Consider the following 13,829-nt stretch of genomic DNA (forward strand, 5'->3'; position numbering starts at 1 on the left):
GCAGTGAATCACAGAAAGTTGCCCATGTGACCCGTTGTCCTGTCCTCAGGCACACGGTGGGAGACACCAAGGTTCCCTTCTGTCTGCAGTCGTGTGTGAAGCCGCTGAAATACGCCATCGCCGTCCACGACCACGGCACCGAGTACGTGCACCGCTTCATCGGCAAGGAGCCCAGCGGCCTGAGGTTCAACAAGCTCTTCCTCAACGAGGACGGTGAGGAGACACACACACACACACACGTCTACTGTTTCATATGTCAGTGTGAGTCCATTCGCCGACCCAGGAAGCCGTCTCTAAGAGGATCCATGTTACTACGGCGCTGTGATGCCACGGCTGGATAAAAACACAGGGATCAGTGTGTAACGGAGCCAAGCGTCTCTCTCTGAATCACCTCTTTGTTCTCTGAAAGGTTCAGGAGAGACGCTTCATTACTTTTAGACATGGATGCCTTTCGTTTGGGGATTGAATGATTTACTTTAAAAGGTTAAATAAATACAACAGAGATTTAAAAACTAGAATGTGCTGCGGGTTTCCTCCCATCGACTCAGTCATAATTTATACAGACAGGGTGAAGAAAAGTATTTCAGGTCATCAGTTGAATATAAAAATGAGACACAAATAACCTGATTATCTACAACAGTATCTTTTAACAGTGATTTAGTTTATTTTTAAAAATCTGTACAACCCAGCCTGGTAAGTGCCTCCCTGAATGTTGATGCTAACTGGTAATAGATGACTGTGGACCCGTCTTCTGGGCAGGTTTAGTTCTTTGGTTTCATCAGAGATTGTTGGACCATTAACTAAGTTCATGCCATGCTGTCCAAGCTGGGCTTTGACTAGACCCCTTCAAGCCCTGATTTCTTTAAGCCATTCAGAGATGAACCTGCTGCATAACCCTAGTGAGTTTAGCCTCAAACTGATGGTCAGGTGGCTTCAGGGTTGCTGGTTCCGTCACTTCCTGGAATCTGGGTCCTAAAGCAGCAAAGCCACCCCGGACCTTCATGGTCTGATGATGGTTTGTTTTCCTGCCAGAGCTGCTCCTTCCTGTTAAGAAATTGTGCGCCTCCAGTTTCAGTCATCCCAGATTCTTTGCCTGAATAATGTGGTGTTGTCAATTGTACCATTAGACTGAGAGTTTGGCTTCAGGAAAGATAACTGTTCATTTGTTTATACATGCCACACATCCTTGGCTTCCCTGGTAACTGTCTTTCGCAGCAGCAGCCTCTGTTGTCTCATAATCCGTAACATTCCACAGAATACTTTCCCAAAAGTCATCAGATGCTTTTGATAAGTATTGTTTTGGGTCACCTGTGGTTCTGGTATTTGAAGTCTCCCCTGGAGGCCATTGTTATTCAATTCAATTCAGTTCAATTCAATTTTATCTATATAGCGCCAATTCATGAAACATGTCATCTCGATGCACTTTACAAAGTCAAATTCAATCATATTATACAGATTGGGTCAGATTATACAGATTGGTCAAAAATGTCCTATATAAGGAAACCAGTTGATTGCATCAAAGTCCCGACAAGCAGCATTCACTCCTGGGGAACCGTAGAGCCACAGGGAGAGTTGTCTGCATTGTACATGGCTTTGCTGCAATCCCTCATACTGAGCAAGCATGAAGCAACAGTGGAAAGAAAAACTCCCCATTAACGGGAAGGAAAACCTCCAGCAGAACCAGGCTCAGTATGAACGGTCATCTGCCTCGGGCGACTGGGGTTACAGAAGACAGAGCAGAGACACAACAAGAGAAACAAAAAAGCACAGAAGCACACATTGATCTAGTAATCTGTTCTACATTAGATGGTAGTAGCGGGTGAGCCGTCTTCTCTGGATGATGTCACAGTTAACAGAACGCCAGACCAGGTGTACTTTCTATGAAGAAAAAAGAGAGAGAACAGAAAGTTAAAAGCTGAAATAAGAACAGTCATTTCAATGCAATGCAATGCAAAACTGAAGAGCAGTAGAAATCAGTAGAGTGAGAAAATTAGACCCTGATGTCCTCCAGCAGCCTAAGCCTATAGCGGCATAACTATAGAGATAGCTCAGAGTAACATGAGCCACTCTAACTATAAGCTTTGTCAAAAAGGAAAGTTTTAAGCCTAGTCTTAAAAGTAGACAGGGTGTCTGCCTCACGGACCAAAACTGGGAGTTGGTTCCACAGGAGAGGAGCCTGATAGCTAAAGGATCTGCCTCCCATTCTACTTTTAGAGACTCTAGGAACCACCAGCAGACCTGCAGTCTGAGAGCGAAGTGCTCTGTTAGGAACATACGGGGTAATCAGAGCTCTGATATATGATAGAGATTGATTATTAAGGGCTTTATACGTTAGAAGAAGAATTTTAAATTCTATTCTTGATTTAACAGGAAGCCAATGATTTACGATGCTTTATTGCAGCATCGTGACCTCTGACCTTAACCGAGGCAAAGTGGTAGCTGGGCGGCTGGCGTTAATCTCACAGGGGAGAACCTTCTGTTTTGGTCCGCTTCCTCGTTAAGCTGATGCTCACTCAGCACATCACACAGCCAGGTTCTCTCCTCCGGCAGGGAGTCGTTCCCTAACGCTGTTCTGATCCCATCTGACCCGTCTCTGCAGATAAACCCCACAACCCCATGGTTAACGCTGGAGCCATCGTCTGCACCTCCCTGATCAAGGTAAGCTCCTCCCTTTCCTCAAACATCTGTCTGAGCACGTGTCTGCAGCTGTTAGCCCGGTGCGACCCCAGGCTTGTTCTGGGAGAAAACGAGCCACGCAGAGTGCTTCCGCAGATTAAGGGTGTCGGCAATCATGCTAAAAGGGGATTAGTCTGAAAGCAGCAGCACTCAGCTATGAAGCACACAGCAGAGATGGAGCTCCAGCACATCACTGGGAGCCTGGATCTGTTCCCTGAAGGTTTCATATCCCCCTCTGACCTTGGTGCTACCTTGGGAGCTGGTCCCTGTACCCACATGGAAACACAAGAGCGGCCCCCGCTGCCGCATTTAAACACGCTGGTCCTGATGGGTTTCCTGGAGAGCAGCTTTGTTAATGACCAACCTCCTGCCTGCCGCCGGAGGTTATTGGTGACCCAGAAGACTGGAGGGGTTACCTCCAGAACATCTGCATCCAGGCCGCAGCGTCGCATCAGCAGATGTTTGTGCTGGACCAGTTAGCTCCATGCTTCAGATGAAGGAAGCCTAAACCAGGGGTGTCAACTATACGCTGGCTAAATGCATTTTACCTGACTCCGCCAGATGGATTTGCTCCGCATATCCATCTGGAAACCTTCCGTTGAAGTAATTTTGGGAAGGGGCGAAAATGCTGGTTAGCTGATTGTCCTATGTTGGTGATAGACGGGCCAAATAAACCAATCAGATTCGTCCTCCTCTGTTACGAGCGACGACAAAAACACAACCACAAGCCAAGCTACTCTTGCTGCAGCAGGTAAAGGCTCGTTAGCTCAGCAAAGAAATACTCTGTAATTCCGATAAAACTTGCTCGTTAGCCACGCTAACGCTAGTGTCATCGGCTGAAGCCGCCATGTTCTTTAGACTGAACTTACCGCGCTTCCCGTTGCGTCACACCTCAACCCGCCTCAAAGCCAACGCTGATTGGACGTTCGTTTGGTGAACGGCTCCAAATTTTCTTTAACGGAGAGTAGCCAGACTGATCTGCGAGTTAAACCTTGAAAGCTCGCGAGATCAGGATGGTCTCACGAGGCTAAAATGCATTATCTTTATTAAAAAAATGTGGCAATAAGAATTAACTTGTCTTAATGCCAAAAAGAGCTCATCAGATTTGATTTCACAAGTGGAGCAGTACTGCTTTTGCCATAGTGCTCCACTTGCAGGGTGCTTGCGCAAGTCTTGAAAGTCTTAATAAGTACGGAATTTTGAAATACCGTTTTCCAGACCTTGAAAAGTCTTGAATTTTGTGTGAAAGTCTTAATAAAGTATGGGAAAAAAATGTATGGTAGAATTTTACAGTATGCTCATCAAAGGCATTGTGAAATGAGAAATAGGAAGGTAGGATATAAAACTATAATTTTACTAACTGGTCACGTACTGTATTAGCTTAATGGAATAAAACACTTGTTTGATGTGAAATTCATGTACTTGTGATTTTCATGTTTTGAAACGTTTTCATCAGTAAAAGCATAATTTAGTGTGAATAATGTATTTGTTCATTGAATACTAGCCTATAAAAATTAACGTTTCTAATAAACAGTTTGTACAATCTCAACCAATGAAGTAGGCAGTTGGCACACAAGTATACAAGTACATAAAGTTAAGGTCTTGGGGAAAAAAATATCAGTTTTAAAAAAGTCTGGAATTTTTATTTGGAAAAAGAGCAAGCACCTTGACTTGATTTATGAATGTGAATAGTTTTATTATGATTCATGCGGGGAATATCTCAAATGATATGGACACTACAATGGGAAAGTAGGAGAGGAAAGGAAGAACAAGAAGAGAAAAAGAAAAGTTGAAAGAAAGAGGAGATAAAAGGAAGAGAATGATAAAACAATTATTGAAAAAAAACATGTACTTCGTGTAATTGAAAATCTGCAGTTCCTATATTGTCCACGAGGGGCGCTGTGTTTTAATCAGCAGATGGTAGCACTTAGCTTCAGATGTGGAAAATTGATTTTAAATCATTTCTTAATTCTTATCTGTTTGATGTATTTTGTCATGCAGGACAGTGTTTTTAAGTTCCAAAAAATGTGAATAAATGTTTTTCAACATTGTACAATCACTGTGATCAGTTCTTATGCATAATGCACAAGTAAATATTTAACTGAGTAAAAGTATTGTTGAAATTGCACATACTTTTCTTAAAAACGCTGAGGTTATTCGTAATATATTGTGTAAAAGTGAAATTTATTTAATATAAAAATCAACAACAAGTCCACTTTTATTAGTTCTATTTAATCTTGCAATGAGTTTACTCGTGTGGCCCTCTTGAGACCAGATTAAGCTGAATGCGGCCCCTCAACCAAAATGAGTTTGACACCCCTGGCCTAAACGTTGTTGTACTTATTTTTTGATTGTTCTGAACATTTGGACCCCGTAAGGTGGCGTGAGCTGTTGAAGGCTCAGGACTCTGCTTCTCTGTGTTGCAGCTGCAGGCTCTTTGGGGGGTAGTTTCCCATGCAGCAGCTCGATGACGTTGGTAACTCTTCCTCGTTTGTCACAAAGCAGCTGATCTCCCTTCATCACTGACTCATTGACGGTGTGGCTGATCACAGCGTAGAGAGACAGAGCTGCCGTAAAGGCTAACACTAGCTTAACTCAAACTCTTGAGTAGATGAGTCCTCCTCTCTAATCTGAACTGATGAGACTGAATGACCTCTGACCCCACGCACCTGTAGTGATTGCTACTGATCTCTAACATAGAAAAGCAGCTCTTGTTGTCGTCGTGTTTCCTGCCGGGTGTAACGTGACGCTTTGTGTTTCAGCAAGGAGCCAGCAACGCCGAGAAGTTCGACTATGTGAGTATGAAGGAGGACCAGCTCAGTTTCTGCTGAGTGTGCTGTTTAGAAAAGTGAACCATGCCGCCATTTTGGCTCAAAGTGCAAGGTTCCTTCCTGTCATTCCTTCTTTCCTTTATCCTTTTAATTCCTTCCTTCCTTTCTTCATTTATCCCTTCCTTCCCTCATTCCTTCCTTCCCTTACTCCTTCCCTCACTCCTTCCTTCCTTTATCCCTTCGTTCCGTCCTTCCTTTCTTCATTTATCCCTTCCTTCCCTCATTCCTTCCTTCCCTCGTTCCTTCCTTTCCTTATTCCTCCCCCAATTTCTTCCTTACTTTATCCTTTCCTTCCTTTCTTCATTTATCACTTCCTTCCCTTACTCCTTCCCTCATTCCTTCCTTCCCTCACTCTTTCCTTCCCTCACTCCTTCCTTCCTTCCTTTCTTCATTTATCCCTTCCTTCCCTCATTCCTTCCTTCCCTTACTCCTTCCCTCACTCCTTCCTTCCTTTATCCCTTCGTTCCGTCCTTCCTTTCTTCATTTATCCCTTCCTTCCCTCATTCCTTCCTTCCCTCGTTCCTTCCTTTCCTTATTCCTTCCCCAATTTCTTCCTTACTTTATCCTTTCCTTCCTTTCTTCATTTATCCCTTCCTTCCCTTACTCCTTCCCTCATTCCTTCCTTCCCTCACTCTTTCCTTCCCTCACTCCTTCCTTCCTTCCTTACCTCATTCCTTCCTTACTTTATCCCTTCCTTCCCTTGTTCCTTCCTTTCCTTATTCCTTCCCAAATTCCTTCTTTCCTTTATCCCTTCATTCCCTCATTCCTTCCTTCCTTTATCCCTTCATTCCCTCATTTCTTCCTTCCTTCCCTCCATCATTTCGTCCTTCCTTCCTTCCCTCATTCCTTCCTTCACTTATTACTTCCTTCCTTTATCCCTTCCTTCCCTTTTCCCTCCTTCCTTTATCCCTTCCTTCCTTTATACCTCTCTCCCTTTCTTTATCCTTTTTTTCTCCATCCATCCATCCATCCATCCATCCATCCATCCATCAGTCGATCATGGTTCTGCCGTTGTGAGATGAAAGATGTACTGGACCTCTTAGGTTACCGTAGATCAGTGGACAAGGAAGTATGTTTGATTTAAACCTTGGTAGAGACACTGTTGGTCCAAAGCTTCATTGGTCCTAAGCAATATGCATGCTCCTATTTTTTGATGCTTGACTTAAGCGTCAGGGCACATTTTGTCTGTTCTAAAGAGAGAAGCAGCATTTCATGCTACATTTTAGTACTAAATACACCACATGCTGATTGTCAATGTTTAAATCACTGGCTCTGATGAATGTCGAATTGGGACTTTTTCCACTTTGAAAAGGATTTGAACTTACCAGCAACAGAGACAGACGGTAAATACACGCCTATTCAACCACATATAGTCAAAATATGTCTGTTGTCTGTAGATTTATCCTGTATTTTCTTTTGAAGATATAGAAATGCACAGAGTGGAGTTAAACAAGAACACAGCACAGTCAGGTGCGCTGCAGATTTAAAGGGACAGGAAAGACCAGTCAGGCCTGCGACTGCAGCAACAACGTTGTATTGTAAATTATAAACATGTTATCGTATTATGGGTATGTCCCAAGCAAACCTAAGGCCATGTCATTAGAACTTGTGAATGGATCTTATTGGACTTTGATTTTCTGGCGGCACTTTGAGCAGAACTCCTCCTCTTCAGGTGATGAACTTCATGAACAAGCTGGCAGGAAACGAGTACGTGGGCTTCAGCAACGCCACGTGAGTTCATCAACACGCCGGATAGTCACATATCTGAGACGAGCACAACTAACCCGTCTACTGAGGGCTTCACATCTTGAACAGAACCGTTTGTGTTTGTTGTCCCAGTTTCCAGTCTGAGCGCGAGTCCGGAGACAGGAACTTTGCCATCGGCTACTATCTGAAGGAGAAGAAGGTGAGGAGATCTCCTTCAACCTTCAAGCTCAGCAGGGGAGCTTTCTGATCGTGTTTTTCTCCTTGCAGTGTTTCCCTGAAGGGACCGACATGACCTCTATCCTGGACTTCTACTTCCAGGTCAGTCTCTGGTTCTGACTGTGGCCGATGAGTGTTAGAACCACAGCGGATCCTGAATCTGCTCCCCTCTTGCAGCTCTGCTCCATCGAGGTGACCTGTGAGAGCGCCAGCGTCATGGCGGCAACACTGGCAAACGGCGGCTTCTGTCCAATCACGGGCGAGCGCGTGCTGAGCCCCGAGGCGGTCCGGAACACGCTGAGCCTGATGCATTCCTGCGGGATGTACGACTTCTCTGGGCAGTTCGCTTTCCATGTCAGTGTCCCCCTCTGATCCCAAACACAAAGCTTTATGCTGTAAACGAGTCCCACATCCCCTCCGCTGAGATGTGACAGATTCCATGGAGATTAGACGCGGCACAGTAACGCTTTGTCACCGCTCTGCTCCAGGTCGGGCTCCCGGCTAAATCCGGGGTGGCCGGTGGGATTCTGCTGGTTGTTCCCAACGTGATGGGCATCATGTGCTGGTCCCCCCCGCTCGACAAGCTGGGGAACAGCGTGAGGGGAATCCAATTCTGCACGGTAACCACAGTTGTTCTGTGAAGTCAGGGGTCACATGATAAACCACCAGAACATGAAACCGAACCACTTCTCTCCCTCACAGGACCTGGTTTCACTCTTCAACTTTCACAACTACGACAACCTGAGGCACTTTGCCAAGAAGCATGACCCTCGCAGGGAAGGTGGCGACCAGAGGGTGGGTCTGCTTTAACATGGTCTATATTACTATGTGTGGGTGATCATCCAGTATAGCTGCAAGTGTCTCAATTAGAGTTGAATCTATAACTTGTCAGGGTTGAATCCGCAACTTGTCAGGGTTGAATCCGCAACTTGTCAGGCTTGAATCCGCAACTTGTAAGGGTTGAATCTATAACTTGTCAGGATTGAATCTATAACTTGTCAGGGTTGAATCTATAACTTGTCAGGGTAGAATCTATAACTTGTCAGGGTAGAATCTATAACTTGTCAGGGTAGAATCTATAACTTGTCAGGCTTGAATCTATAACTTGTCAGGGTTGAATCTAACTTGTCAGGGTTGAATCTATAACTTGCAGTGTTTCCCGCAGTAATTTGCTTATGCGAGGCGGGCCGACTTGCGGAGCGGGGGGGGGGGGGTGGACGACACGTTTTCCGCGTACCGGCTCGCGGGGGGGGGGACGACGACACGTTTTCCGCGTACCGGCTCGCGGAGAGGGGGGGGGTGGACGACACGTTTTCCGCGGACCGGCTTGCGGGGGGGGGGGGGTATCCCTGGGTTTTTTCCCTGCCATTCACGCACGCGCGAAAGCAACAAAAAACCGCGTGTTAGCGTCACTTTTTTTTTTTTTTTTTTTTTTTTTTTTTTTTTTTTTTTTTTTTTTTTTTTGGAATGTTGGCGAGGCGGTAGCGTGAGTTTGGCGAGGCGGCCGCCTCGCCAACATAGCGCTGCGGGAAACCCTGACTTGTCAGGGTTGAATCTATAACTTGTCAGGGTTGAATCTATAACTTGTCAGGGTTGAATCCGCAACTTGTCAGGGTTGAATCCGCAACTTGTCAGGGTTGAATCCGCAACTTGTCAGGGTTGAATCCGCAACTTGTCTGGCTTTAATCCGCAACTTGTCAGGTTTGAATCTATAACTTGTCAGGTTTGAATCTATAACTTGTCAGGGTTGAATCTATAACTTGTCAGGATTGAATCTATAACTTGTCAGGGTTGAATCTATAACTTGTCAGGGTTGAATCTATAACTTGTCAGGATTGAATCTATAACTTGTCAGGTTTGAATCTATAACTTGTCAGGGTTGAATCTATAACTTGTCAGGGTTGAATCTATAACTTGTCAGGGTTGAATCTATAACTTGTCAGGCTTGAATCTATAACTTGTCAGGCTTGAATCTATAACTTGTCAGGCTTGAATTTATAACTTGTCAGGGTTGAATCTATAACTTGTCAGGTTTGAATCTATAACTTGTCAGGGTTTGAATCCGTAACTTGTCAGGTTTGAATCTATAACTTGTCAGGGTGTGAATCCGTAACTTGTCAGGATGTGAATCCGTAACTTGTCAGGGTGTGAATCCGTAACTTGTCAGGGTTGAATCCGTAACTTGTCAGGGTTGAATCCGTAACTTGTCAGGGTTGAATCCGTAACTTGTCAGGGTTGAATCCGTAACTTGTCAGGGTTGAATCCGTAACTTGTCAGGGTTGAATCCGCTACTTGTCCGGGTTGAATCCGCTACTTGTCCGGGTTGAATCCGCAATTTGTCAGGGTTGAATCTATAACTTGTCAGGGTTGAATCTATAACTTGTCAGGGTTGAATCTATAACTTGTCAGGGTTGAATCCGTAACTTGTCAGGGTTGAATCCGTAACTTGTCAGGGTTGAATCCGTAACTTGTCAGGGTTGAATCCGTAACTTGTCAGGGTTGAATCCGTAACTTGTCAGGGTTGAATCCGCAACTTGTCAGGGTTGAATCCGCAACTTGTCAGGTTTGAATCCGTAACTGGTCAGGGTGTGAATCCGTAACTTGTCAGGGTGTGAATCCATAACTTCTCAGAATTGAATCTGTAACTTGTCAGGGTTGAATCCGTAACTTGTCAGGGTTGAATCCGTAACTGGTCAGGGTGTGAATCCGTAACTGGTCAGGGTGTGAATCCGTAACTGGTCAGGGTGTGAATCCATAACTTGTCAGAATTGAATCTATAACTTGTCAGATTTGAATCTGCAACTTGTCAGGGTGTGAAGCCGTAACTTGTCAGGTTTGAATCTGTAACTTATCGGACTTTTAATGATAAATAAAGATTTTGATGTATGATTTATGTTTATTTAAGGTGGTAAAGCTTGGATGTTTGAGTAGCCATGATGCAGCTGGATGACTGGTTCTCTCCTCCTCATCTCCAGGTGAAGTCTGTCATCAACCTGCTGTTTGCAGCGTACACCGGAGACGTCTCCGCCCTGCGCAGGTTCGCTTTGTCCTCCATGGACATGGAGCAGAGGGACTACGACTCCAGAACGGCGTTACACGTTGCGGCTGCTGAAGGTGGGAGCCGGACAGGAAGCAGAACCTGGTGTCTTGTATTCTGGGAGCTGATGTTCTGCTGGTGCGTTTCAGGTCACGCCGAGGTGGTTCGCTTCCTGCTGGAGGCCTGTAAGGTCAACCCCGTCCCCAAAGACAGGTACAGGACATCATCTACAGGAGCTTCAGGCACTCCTGCAGTCTGGAACCTTCTCTTGTTCCCTTAAAGTTTACCACTTCGTGACCTGCTTCCTGCGTGATCCCTCTGCAGGTGGGGAAACACGCCGATGGACGAGGCCGTGCACTTCGGCCACCACGACGTGGTGACCATCCTCAAAGATTACCACAACCAGTACAGCCCGCAGGACACCGCTGTGGAGAAGCAGAGCGCCGAGAAGAACCTGGACGGCATGCTGTGATCGAAACGTGATCCTCGGCACTCAACAACCCCAGCAGCATCTCACAGCTTCCTCCACCATCAGAGCTCCCTGTCGTCTGTAGTGTCTGTTCTCGTCTGGGTCGAATCACGAATGAGAGAGTTTGAAGCAGGGCTTTTATTCTGAAAACCGGAAGCAGCAGGATGTCAGTCCGTTGTTTTAAACGTTCCTGAGTGTCGGGGTGTGACTCCCGGTGGATGTTTGTGTTCCTCCTGGTGGATCCGGAACCCATTCATGTTCTGGGTGTAAATATGTTCAGCTGTAGCTCTGTTGTTAGTCTCCAGTGGTTTTACAGAAACTTTCTAAACGTCGTCGTTGTTCATCTTTAAGCTCCAAGCTGTCTGTTGGTTTTTTTTACTCCTTCCTGTCGGGTTTATTCAGCTCCTCTCTACGAATCATGGAGGCGAAAGAAGCGGGTTGTACATATCGAAGGTGACACCACCAGACTGCATGGAGCCCATTCCCTCAGGACCAGAACCAGAACCAGCTGGGTTTTATCCAGCCTATCTGATCCAGGTAAAAACAGCAAACTAGGCAGCATTAAGTCAGACTGGGCCTTTAAACATGGCACGGTTCTTTGCTTAGAGTCACAGATCAGAACAATCAGGATCTTTCTGATGATGTTTGACACTTGTAGGTGAGTTGGAAAATTTTTTGCGCATTTTACTAGTAAAGTGAGTCTTTTTTTCCTGGTTCTCACTTTTTTGGCCCAGGGCTTAAGGATTAGGCCATAATGAATGGAAGTCAGGGTATGGTCCTGAGTAAGTTTTTAAAACAAGGATGTGTGTGTGTGTGTGTGTGTGTGTGTGTGTGTGTGTGGACGGCCTTGTCTAGCTATAGTGGTGGGGACCCACTCTTCACAACCAACTTTATGGGGACCCTGAGGTTCCCATAAAGTTGAATTGATTTAAGGCTTGGGTCAGGTTGAGGCCTTAGAAAGAAATGGAAAATTAATGGAATTCAATGCAAACGATAGTAAGTCTGTCTGTGTGTGTGTGTGTGTGAAGGGGACTTGTTCGTCTCAGGACCCCGAGATTGTTTTTACCTTCGGTCGTATCTGAAGAGCCCTGCAGACGCTCTCCTGTGTTCCTTCTTAACTCGGTTCCCAAACAACCTGTGCAGCGTTCCAGTCCTCGGGTCAGAACCAGCCTCTCCATGGGTTGGTGGTTAAAAAGCACAGCGCTGCAGCAGGAGGCGATGGACGATGAGAGCGGACTCTGAGCTGCAGCGCCTTGAGTTGTGTGACGTTCTGTTTGTGTTGCTGCAGCTGTCTGAATGTACCGTGTTTGTTCTGCTTCTTCTTCTTTATGTGTATTTATGGCACCACACCTCAGTGAGATATATTTATGTACACCCGAAAAAAAATCTAATAAAATAATGGAAAACAAACTGCATGCCGTTTAATTTCATTGTTATTATCATTACTACTATTATTATTGTTTTAGTTTAGAAAAACCTTTATGGCTTCTAGGACTTTATTATTTTATATTTGCATTATGTTGATGCACTGCAAAAAGGGAACTAAAAGTAAAATTTCTTAAATTTAGTTTATTTTTCCTTGATTTGAGCAGCTAAATAAGACTATTTGCCAATGGAATTTCTACCTCTAAAACAAGATTAACATCCTACACTTGAAATAAGATGATGGAGATGAATTGTTATTTTAAGTGCAAAAATCTTATTCCATTAGCAAATTATTTTATTTACCAGCTCAAATCGATGAAAAATACACTCATTCAAGAGGATTTTACCTACTTTAAGTTCCCTTTTTGCATTGTGCAAATGTATTAAAAATGAAACCTGTTGTATATTTCAGTGCAGCGGTTTTCCAAAGTGGGGGATGTAAGATTTTTTTTGCTAATGTGCTAAAAAGATTAAATATTTTCCTATTTGTGAAACCGAAACCAAAGTAAAACTTTACAAGATGTGCAAAACTCCTAATTTTAGCATAGGGGGAAGACTGTTTTTTTATTTTTTTATTTTATGACTTTAATCTATTACTATTATAATTTGATTCTCATTTCTATCTATGTCCCACCTGTGGGTCATCAGTCTCTGGGGCTGTTATTCTGAGGCCCGCGGGCTGAAAAGTTTCAGAACTCTTGTTTTAGTGCTTATTCAAAGTTTTTTTTAAATGCATAACTATTGCAAATTGATTTAAATTGGACTTTTATTCCTTTTCAACACGTCTATTTCCTCACAAGGTGAACAGCTCTTCAATATTTTGCAAATATCCACCTATTTTATTTCCATTTCATGAACTGGACCAGAATCAGAGCTCTGGGCGGTGTTGGACCTTCCCAGGCTTCAAACTCAATGTACTGGATGGAAAGATTTTAAGAGTAAATTGGATCATTTTAAAAATGGACCATTTCTACCATGTGAGGACGGACTGGGAGAAATGAATCCTTCCGAAAGGAAAAAATCCAGTTCTTTATGTTCTGAGGGGAAACCTGCTTCTGAAGTGAAGCCAGAGAAGAAGCTGTGGAGCAGAACCCAGCTGCTCAGAGTTCTGGTTGGACCTGCTGGGCTGTTTTCCAGGAGGAGATGAAGATTTTGGATGTCGACGCCCCTTTTTGGGATGTCCACGCCCCTTTTTGAGATGTTGACGCCTCTCTATGTAGAAACACCCTGAAATTTTAGTGAAATACGAGAAACGTGGATATTTTTGTAGATGAGCGAGTAGCTCAGGGAGTAAGAAGACATGCTGGTTGGCTTACTGTTATCTAAAGGTCGCAGGTTCGATTCCAGAGGGCATCTTGCTACTTTTTGCTTTCATTAGAGCGAAAATGGAGGTAAAACTGGTCTAGTTCAGGACGCGAACCTGCAACCTGTGACTCTGTAGCTCACTTCTTACTCCTCTGAGCCACTG

At 44.5% G+C, this 13,829-nt stretch overlaps 1 protein-coding gene across 3 annotated transcripts in view; it reads left to right on the forward strand.

Annotated features, from left to right (window-relative positions):
* Nucleotides 1–12,346, forward strand: part of glsa (glutaminase a) — a 32,847-nt gene extending 20,501 nt beyond the window's left edge. For all 3 annotated transcript variants that reach the window (XM_036128008.1, XM_036128009.1, XM_036128010.1), the window contains 12 exons: nucleotides 50–213; nucleotides 2,600–2,658; nucleotides 5,439–5,471; nucleotides 7,180–7,238; nucleotides 7,347–7,413; nucleotides 7,482–7,532; nucleotides 7,608–7,784; nucleotides 7,919–8,050; nucleotides 8,133–8,225; nucleotides 10,406–10,544; nucleotides 10,617–10,680; nucleotides 10,792–12,346. In XM_036128008.1, the coding sequence (XP_035983901.1) occupies nucleotides 50–213; nucleotides 2,600–2,658; nucleotides 5,439–5,471; nucleotides 7,180–7,238; nucleotides 7,347–7,413; nucleotides 7,482–7,532; nucleotides 7,608–7,784; nucleotides 7,919–8,050; nucleotides 8,133–8,225; nucleotides 10,406–10,544; nucleotides 10,617–10,680; nucleotides 10,792–10,939 (1,186 nt within the window). In that variant the 3' untranslated portion in view covers nucleotides 10,940–12,346. The remainder of the gene's footprint in view (nucleotides 1–49; nucleotides 214–2,599; nucleotides 2,659–5,438; nucleotides 5,472–7,179; nucleotides 7,239–7,346; nucleotides 7,414–7,481; nucleotides 7,533–7,607; nucleotides 7,785–7,918; nucleotides 8,051–8,132; nucleotides 8,226–10,405; nucleotides 10,545–10,616; nucleotides 10,681–10,791) is intronic.
* The last annotated feature ends 1,483 nt before the right edge of the window (nucleotides 12,347–13,829 follow it).

This window comes from Fundulus heteroclitus, chromosome 24, assembly GCF_011125445.2.
Source record: "Fundulus heteroclitus isolate FHET01 chromosome 24, MU-UCD_Fhet_4.1, whole genome shotgun sequence".
Lineage (NCBI taxonomy): Eukaryota > Metazoa > Chordata > Actinopteri > Cyprinodontiformes > Fundulidae > Fundulus > Fundulus heteroclitus.